Raw genomic sequence first — 9385 nt, forward strand, 5'->3', positions numbered from 1 at the left:
CCCTTTTCTTTCGACCACAGAATTTGTCGACTTATGGTATTAAATCACTTTTTTCAGAGACCTTACAACACGTAAATCGAGCAGGCTGGCTTGGTTTCAAATGGCATCCATGTCCTTAGATTTAAATTCAGCATTAATGGTCTACGGTTTGAGCTACTCCGTGTCCACTCCCTTTATTCTCCAGTAATAACGGACCAACCAAACAAGTTCCTTCCAGATAATTTATTTTGTACAGTAAAACTGAGGTTAAGAGAGGCTGCAATATTTCCCACCGTGACTCCTCTTCGTCAAGTGAACAAGAAAACAATAGATTTGACGCACTCAGAATGTGGACGACGGATGGAAGGCCCTCGCCGCCCGTCGTATCTTATGAAGACGGACCAACTCCTAACTCCTACGATGGCGGTTTGAAACAATGATCGGACAAACACGCCATCACAGGCGCGTTCAGGAACGCCGCGACTCTTCCAGAAAACCGTGAAATGTCCCACACCAACAGGAAGCGGTCGCCCCCCCCCGGGCCAGACACTGACAGACGGCCCCCCCGCGGCGTGGCGATCTGTGTCCGTGGGAAACGTGTAGTGAGAAGCGTTGCGGAGTTGCTGGACGCAGCCCTGTGGGGCCGGGGCCCTTTACTTGCTGGGCGGCCGGTACGCGATCTTCCTGCTTTTCATCACGGACCACCGGTGTCTCTTCAGGTAGTACAGCAGAGGGATGAGGATGGCTGAGCCCATCAGCAGCTGAGAGAGAGGCAGGAGGGAGAGAGACAGGTAGAGAGACAGGTGGGAGAGAGAGAGAGAGAAGAGAGGTGGGAGAGAGAGAGAGAAGAGAGGTGTGAGAGAGAGAGACAGGTAGAGAGAGAGAGAGAGAGAGAGAAGAGAGGTGGGAGAGAGAGAGAGAAGAGAGGTGGGAGAGAGAGAGAGAAGAGAGGTGGGAGAGAGGGAGAGAGAAGAGAGGTGGGAGAGAGGGAGAGAGAAGAGAGGTGGGAGAGGGAGAGACAGGGAGAGAGAGAGAAGAGGTGGGAGAGAGAGAGACAGGGAGAGAGAGAAGAGAGGTGGGAGAGAGAGAGACAGGTAGAGAGAGAGAAGAGAGGGAGACGAGAGAGATAGAAAGAGGACCAAAAGAGACGAGAGCGAAGGAGGGAGACAGGGAAGTGAGGATTAAAATTGTATCAACAATAAATTCGAAATAGTTTGACTTGTATCACAACATGTATGTGTGTAGATGTGTGCACGCGTGTGTTCGTACCTTGAGACCCATGCGCTTGCGTTGGTCATGCTCTGGCTCCGCGGCCCACCTCAGGAAGGTACACACGTCCTTCGCCACCTGGCTCATGGTGGCGGGCGTTCCTATGGCAACACACACGACAACAATCAGCACGTTAGCCAATAGAAACCACAGAGGAATCTGGGTGAAAACTGAATTGCAATTCCTCCTTGATAAGACAAGGACTTTATGGTGATGTAGGGTGCACTACAACAACCACATAAGAGTTTACATCCCGGCTCCCCAGAACACAGACTCACCGTCCTCAAACTCCAGCACCTCGTTGTAGATGGGAGGGGCCATGCCGATGGCCTGGCCGGGGAAGTAGGGGTTGTAGTAGAGCCCCTCCTTCATCTGCACCCCACCAGGGGGCTCGCAGTACCCCGTCAGCAGGCTGAACACGTAGTCCTCACCCCCATGCCTGGAGAGGGGGAGAGAAGGGGGGAGAGAGGAGGGTTTGGAGGGGATGGATGAGGGGAAGATGAAGGGTTCAGTAAGAGGCATCAGTTCCTGGACGGGTTGAGGTAAAGCCCTCCGGGATGTTCTCATCAATACGACAACATTACAGATGTTCTGTAATGGTTCTGCGTTCTACGTTGCAGGCACCGCCAGGCTCACCAGGTGTGTTGGATTACCTCTAATGGTTTGTGTCTCGCCGTGTCTGTCTGTCTCTCCGTGTGTGTGGTGTGTGCGCGTCTCACGAGATGATGTGTCTCCAGGTGTGTGTGTACCTGGCGTTGACGATGTAGCTGAGGTCGGGGGGGAGGGCTCCGTTGTTGGCGGCGCGCGCGGCCTCTGGGTTGGAGTAGGGCTTGGGGAAGTAGTCTGACAGCTTCCCTGGACGCGTGAACATCTCTCCACTCTCATCTGGACCATCCACCACCTCGCACTGCACACAGACCGTAGATCAACTCACTGCCTCACTGCTACACTGTCTCACTGCTACACTGTCTCACTGGACCATCCACCACCTCGCACTGGACACAGAGCGTAGATCAACTCACTGTCTCACTGCTACCTACACACTGTCTCACTGCTACCTACACACTGTCTCACTGCTACCTACACACTGTCTCACTGCTGCCTACACACTGTCTCACTGCTACCTACACTGTCTCACTGCTACACTGTCTCACTGCTACCTACACACTGTCTCACTGCTACCTACACACTGTCTCACTGCTACCTACACACTGTCTCACTGCTACCTACACACTGTCTCACTGCTACCTACACACTGTCTCACTGCTACCTACACTGTCTCACTGCTACCTACACTGTCTCACTGCTACCTACACTGTCTCACTGCTACCTACACTGTCTCACTGCTACCTACACTGTCTCACTGCTGCCTACACACTGTCTCACTGCTACCTACACTGTCTCACTGCTACCTACACACTGTCTCACTGCTACACTGTCCAGGGGTTGACACTAAGGTTTCAAAAGCACCTGCCCATCGGGCAAGTACAGGTCAGGTTCAACTTGCCCGAATGTAATGTTCACTTGCCCAAATTATAATCAGAATCGTGAACGGGCGTCTTTTTGCCAGGCACCCGGCCTGGTTTTGGGGGGGCTCAGAAAAATTCTCCTAGCTCAGACTGAAGCTGAATGTTAGCTTCAGCACATAAAAAATAACAAACTTCTCTTTGTTTACTTATTTATCGAGCGCTCACATCATGCCATGAAGTGATTTCAGTCCACCGTTCCAACCTATTAAAGCTATCGCCAAGTTATATGTAGACCTGCATGATTTTATGCAAATGTACATGACTAAATGTCAGAGGTAGTAGCAAAGATATGTCTTTTTAACTTTTAAGTTTCTTGTAGCTCTAACTGAATAATCACAATCGCGTTTCTAGTAGGGTTGTCAGTCACGATACTGGATTTTCTAACTTCAATACTATTCCTGGAAAAAGATCGATATTCTATACCATTTTTGATATCAGGGGAAAAGTTTTGTTCAGGAAAGAACATAACAAAAGTAAATAGATTATATCTCCACAACTGCAAGGGCGATAATGTCATCTTTGGGCCAAAAGAAAGATTGTTGTGCAAGTGAAATATTCAATGGGGATAATACTTGGTTAAAGTGAATAAAGCCATGGAACACAGCATAAGTAGAAGATAACATTTCCACCTGAAATAATTATCAGTATCAGTTGGTCGTTATCAGTTGGGAGAGCTGTCTTACTATGAGACACAAATAAAGGTAGATATCTTACAATTTTGACACTTGACACCTCTATTTAAAGTTCAGGGCAATTGAATGCACCAAGCCAAACACTCGCAAATAAATATATGGCCACTAGATTGCGCTGAAGAATATGTTTTCTGATTGAAGGCAATTTACCTATTTCCTAAGAAACCTTCTCTTATTCATTGATTGAAAACACCATGTTAAGTTGCAAAATTTGGCCCAGATACTGGATAATCTGTTTATGGTGGTTTTATTAGATCAGAATCAACTTTGTGGACAAAAATCACAAAGGTAATACTTCATTTTTGGTTGTTAAAAGAAAAGGGGACGTTTCTTCTTAAGTTGTTATTTGCGAGTTTTAGTCACAGAATGATATGGTTTGGACTGTTGGAATAAGTGGAGGCTCAGCTTCCATGTAATATATAGTTTGTGAGGGTCCAATTTCGTGAAAAAGATCGCTATTGCTGTGTGCATGTGCACAGTTATGAAACCCAAAACCGTGTTCTTGACTTTCCTTGATAATTTGCCTCAATCCAAAGTACTTCCAAACTGCACTCCTCCATCACTACTCCATTTAACTTCTACCTAAACCGTTCGCGGAGGTGCTGCACTTGAGATGCTAGCTGTGTTGGCTAACCTTTAGCGAATCACTGCCAGAGACCGCACTGCGAGTGAGTGACAGAAGGCGGGGCTATATTCGCACTGAAGCGATGCGTGTCTGTTAACTCGCTTTTCCGAGAGAAGAGAAGACAGCGCGCTGATCAATTGCAAATACTTCTATTTTGTGTGGTTTTGAGGAACAAAAGGTTGTTCTGCCGTTTCTAAAAACATTTGAATAAATAGCTTTTATATTAACATCCACCCAAAATCCACTTGCCCGTTCGGGCAACCAGGCAACCGTTAGTGTCAACCCCTGCCTGTCTCACTGCTACCTACACTGTCTCACTGCTACCTACACTGTCTCACTGCTACCTACACTGTCTCACTGCTGCCTACACATTGTCTCACTGCTACCTACACACTGTCTCACTGCTACACTGTCTCACTGCTACCTACACACTGTCTCACTGCTACCTACACACTGTCTCACTGCTACCTACACACTTTCTCACTGCTATCCAGGCCTTACCTAATGTTTTGGTTTGTTCTACAGTACTGTTGTGTAACTTGTACTGTTATTTTTAACACATCTTATTGAAAACTTTGCAAAGTGATTGCTTATTTTCCAGGCCCATAACGCTCACTTCTATTGAATACAGAGGGAAGCAGACAGAGGAAAAAGGAGAGAGAGACAGACAGACAGACAGAGAGACACACAGAGACAGAGACAGACACAGAGAGAGACACAGAGAGAGTCAGAGAGAGAGAGAGAGACAGAGACAGAGTGAGACAGAGACACAGAGACAGAGTGAGACAAAGACAGAGACAGACGGAGGGAGGGAGGGAGGGAGGGAGGGAGGGAGGGAGGGAGGGAGGGAGGGAGGGAGGGAGGGAGAGAGAGAGAGAGAGAGAGAGAGAGAGAGAGAGAGAGAGAGAGAGAGAGAGAGAGAGAGAGAGAGAGAGAGAGAGAGAGAGAGAGAGAGAGAGAGAGAGACAGAGACAGAGTGAGAGAGACACAGACAGAGTGAGAGACACAGAGACAGAGTGAGAGACACAGAGACAGAGAGAGACACAGAGACAGAGACAGAGAGAGAGACAGAGACAGACACACAGAGACAGACACAGAGACAGAGTGAGAGAGAGACACAGAGACAGAGTGAGAGAGAGACACAGAGACAGAGTGAGAGAGAGACACAGAGACAGAGACAGAGTGAGAGAGAGAGAGAGAGACAGAGACAGAGAGAGAGACAGAGTGAGAGAGAGAGACAGAGACAGAGAGAGAGACAGAGACAGAGTGAGAGACAGACACAGAGACAGAGTGAGAGAGAGACAGAGTGAGAGAGAGAGTGAGAGAGAGAGAGAGAGACAGAGAGAGAGACACAGAGACAGAGTGAGAGAGAGAGACAGAGAGAGACACAGAGTGAGAGAGAGAGACAGAGGGAGAGAGACAGAGAGAGAGAGAGAGAGAGAGAGACAGAGAGACAGAGACAGAGTGAGAGAGAGAGACACAGAGACAGAGTGAGAGAGAGACACAGACACAGAGACAGAGTGAGAGAGAGAGACAGAGTGAGACAGAGTGACAGAGAGAGAGAGAGAGAGAGAGAGAGAGAGAGAGAGTGAGAGAGAGAGACAGAGACAGAGACAGAGGACATTAAGAGTATCAGAGCGGGTGCACACACACCCACAGGGGGTTTCATTGAGTGTGTGTACACACACTCAACACACACACAGGAGTGTGATTGAGTGTGTAAACTTCCACACACAAGGATGTGATTGAGTGTGTCAACACACGCGGGGCGAACTGACCTCCTCGGCGATGACCTTGACCTCGGCCTCTGTGTGGGAGACGTCCACCAGGTTCCTGAAGGCCAGGTACTCCATGCTGTGACAGGCCGAGCACACCTGCTTGTACACCTGGTAGCCCCGCCGTACGCTGCAGAGACAGCAGAGATGAATATCAAACCAGCGAGAGCGCCCTCTCTGGTCAGGCTGGGTACTGCGACCACACATCACTATAATGGTGACACCCTCGCTGAAGGAGGACCACGGGTAGACCGTGCCCAGTGGGGATCAAACCCAGAACCTTTTGTTGGGATTGATCGTACATGTGATTGGGAGCAGCCAATCAGGGCAGCTCTGGTCGTACCTGGCGTGGTCCAGGGAGGAGAGGGGGCCGCCGTGGGTCCAGGGGTAGTTAGGGGGGTGGAGCTCCAGGTCCGACGCCTTCACCGACTGGTGCAGCATCGTGGCTAGCCCCGCCCCTCCCGCTGTTACCACACCCAGTGTCGTCAGGGCAACCTTCTTGCTCTTCGGTAGGCTGGCGAAGGACATGTTAGCCTATAAGGTAAAAGGAGAGGCTCGTTAAGGCTCAGGTATGTAAACGCAGCCCTCCCAGGTTCACCCTGGGCTGTAGAAGGGAACGGTCTTGGGGGCCGCAGGAACTTTTGGATCTAAATGTTAAAAGTATCACCTGGAGTCTTATTTCATCTCCCATAAAAACAATCACGCAGATCCTACAATACATCCGAGTCATGCTTATCAAACGGGTCATTTATTGGTCGTCTTCAGCAATTATGATATCGAAAACAACGGCAAGAACCTTCAGTCATGATGCGTGCGGTTCTCCCACATTAAGGGCATTAAGCAGACGCTTTTATCCAAAGCGACCTCCAACCATTCGTACACATTCACACACTGACGGCGACGTCAACCACGCATCCACACATGGCGACAGCAAGCTCCTCAGGGGCACTTAGGGTGAGGCGTCGTCTTCTACAACACCTCGAATGCCTGCCTGTCTTCTCTCTGAGTTAATCAAATGGCACAAACCCCCCCCCCCCTGTCTGTTTCTTTGCAGGCCAGTATGATTTTGAAAGGGAATAGTCAGAAGACCATTTGATAAGAGTTGTTGTTGGCTGTAGTGCAAACCAATAGACCACATCCTAGTGCACAACTGTAACGCAGAGTAATACCATATAAAAAAACAAGCCATATAAAACGGCGCTTCAGAGCCTCCTCCACACATACAAACAGTTAAACAGAACAGTGAAATAAGCACACCGCTGCCACATAGGGAGTACACTGTTCCTCAGACCTGCTTTCAGATAGCAATAGACCAAGTCGGTTGACGTCATTAACAGTCAACCAATAGGGAGGTCACAAGCAGTATATAGTTGTCCATTATGAAACATGAACAGCGGTTCGGTTTATATGTCCATCAACATATCTATCAACTTATAAAGGGTCAATGTCGACCTCTATATAATCGTGTGCTTATGTCGTGTACCTGCAAGCCGGGGTCAAACGGGGCCATCTACAGGTCATCACATACACACAATGACATGTGTGACATTGGCAGTCTAGTTTGTGAGGACGTGTCGATTTTAAATGCAGAGCCACAGAATATAACAGCCGAACTTCGCCTGTGTCTCTTTGTAAGGAGGCAGTCAGACCTTGAGATGCTAACATGCTAGCCGGTCAACCTGCTGCAATGTCAGCGTGTCGAACCGAACTATAACCCCGGTGATCAACCCGTCTCACCCAGCCCAGGGATAAGTCATACATATACCGACGCGCAGACGTCCCCAAAGGGGGAAGCAACGGGGGATGTGTCCGCTCCGGATACCCCGGTTAGCTCCGGGGCTAGCATAGCACTAAGCTGAGTCCTAGCCGTGTTACGAAAGGCAGGTTGACCGCGTCATTGAGTAACAGAACCTTATATCAAAACCACATCAATCACCCCAATCTGCTGGCTGAGATACCCCGGGAGCCTTCGGAAGCTAGAATTAGTCTGCTCAATTAGAAAACATCTGGATAGTGAGTAGGAAGTGGAGTATATGTGGCCGCACGAGTGACCTTGTGTAACCCATTCACAATAACCCGGGCTAGGAGGCTAGCCCGGGAGCAGGACGTTCACCCGGATACCAGCCTCAACTTTCTATAGTTATTATCCTATGATCGGAACAAGTCACCACGGATATCTTTCACCTACCTTGGGGGTTCGAATCGCCTTGGGAGTGCCGAGCAGAGCTCTCCCACTCCCCGCTAGCACGACTGCTCTGAGCGCCGCCATGTTCTCTGTGACTGTGGAGGCGAAACCAGAACTGACTGAGGCGGAGGGTTGACGTAACAGCGCTCTACGTCGCCCCCTAGCGCCGCCCCCTCGATTAAGTAACACGGGATATATAACATAGGATATTATATATATATAATAGATATAATTTGTATAGTAAAAAAAAAAAAATAATAATAATATATAGGGAAATTGTTACATGTACTCTACTCTAAGATGAATACATAGTCATAGGAATAGGCAGTTATACAGTATGCCTACCGAAAATGCAAAAAATAAAATACAACATGACACACAGACATGCGTAAAGACATTTTCGCAAACACACACAAACACACACACACACACACACACACACACACACACACACACACACACACACACGTCACAGACACACACACACACACACACACACACACACACACACACACACACACACGTCTCTTGCATTAATTGTTTTGGCTCCAGGCCTATTCATCGTTTCTTCGTGCAATGTCACCCGTAGTTGCATGTCTGGCAAGTTACGTCTGAAGCTTCACCTCCCGCCATGTCTGCATCCCTCTCCCTCGGACTCCTTCACACACACACACACACACACACACACACACGCACACACACGCACACACACGCACACACACGCACGCACACGCACACACGCACACGCGCACACGCGCACACGCGCACACGCACACACGCACACACACACACACACACACACACACACACACACACACACACACACACACACACACACACACACACACACACACACCACACACACTCTCTTCTCAAACTGCAGAATGTCAACACAGTTGACATCGAGGGAACGGTGTCAGCAAATACAGTAAAAATAAACCTGTTATTTTACAGTTAATTTAAAGAAGTGAAAACGAACTTTAACTTCAATTAAGGTTCGCTTTAAACATTGAAATTAATTTTGCATGCTGCAAAAATGTACATTATGAAACTTGCAAATGCATGCACTATATTCATTTCCACTAGATGGCAGTCTAACCGCAAATTACTAAACGACAGTCACTACAAACAAAAATACTAACCATTTCATTTAATTAACTATCTTAAAGAAACAATGCATATTATTATCTTATAATCATGAATTTAAAGATGATTATTATATATATATATATATTATAACAACTAAACAAAATGATAGAAAATTTAAAATCAAGTTCCAGATCTGAAACAAACCTTACCTGAGCTTTGAAGAACATCATTAGTAGACAATG

The 9385-nt window shown here is 47.9% G+C and overlaps 1 protein-coding gene across 1 annotated transcript; it reads right to left on the reverse strand.

Annotated features, from left to right (window-relative positions):
- Positions 1–207: 207 nt before the first annotated feature.
- On the reverse strand, positions 208–8214 carry cyc1 (cytochrome c-1; the record flags this gene model as incomplete). The annotated part of the gene is given in 7 exon segments (XM_030374426.1): positions 208–740; positions 1249–1349; positions 1527–1687; positions 1998–2155; positions 5873–5999; positions 6213–6403; positions 8058–8214. Coding segments are annotated over 7 exon segments (1003 nt in total), but the record flags the coding sequence as incomplete, so codon positions are not given.
- Positions 8215–9385: the final 1171 nt, after the last annotated feature.

This window comes from Gadus morhua, chromosome 13 (assembly GCF_902167405.1).
Source record: "Gadus morhua chromosome 13, gadMor3.0, whole genome shotgun sequence".
In the NCBI taxonomy this organism is placed as follows: domain Eukaryota; kingdom Metazoa; phylum Chordata; class Actinopteri; order Gadiformes; family Gadidae; genus Gadus; species Gadus morhua.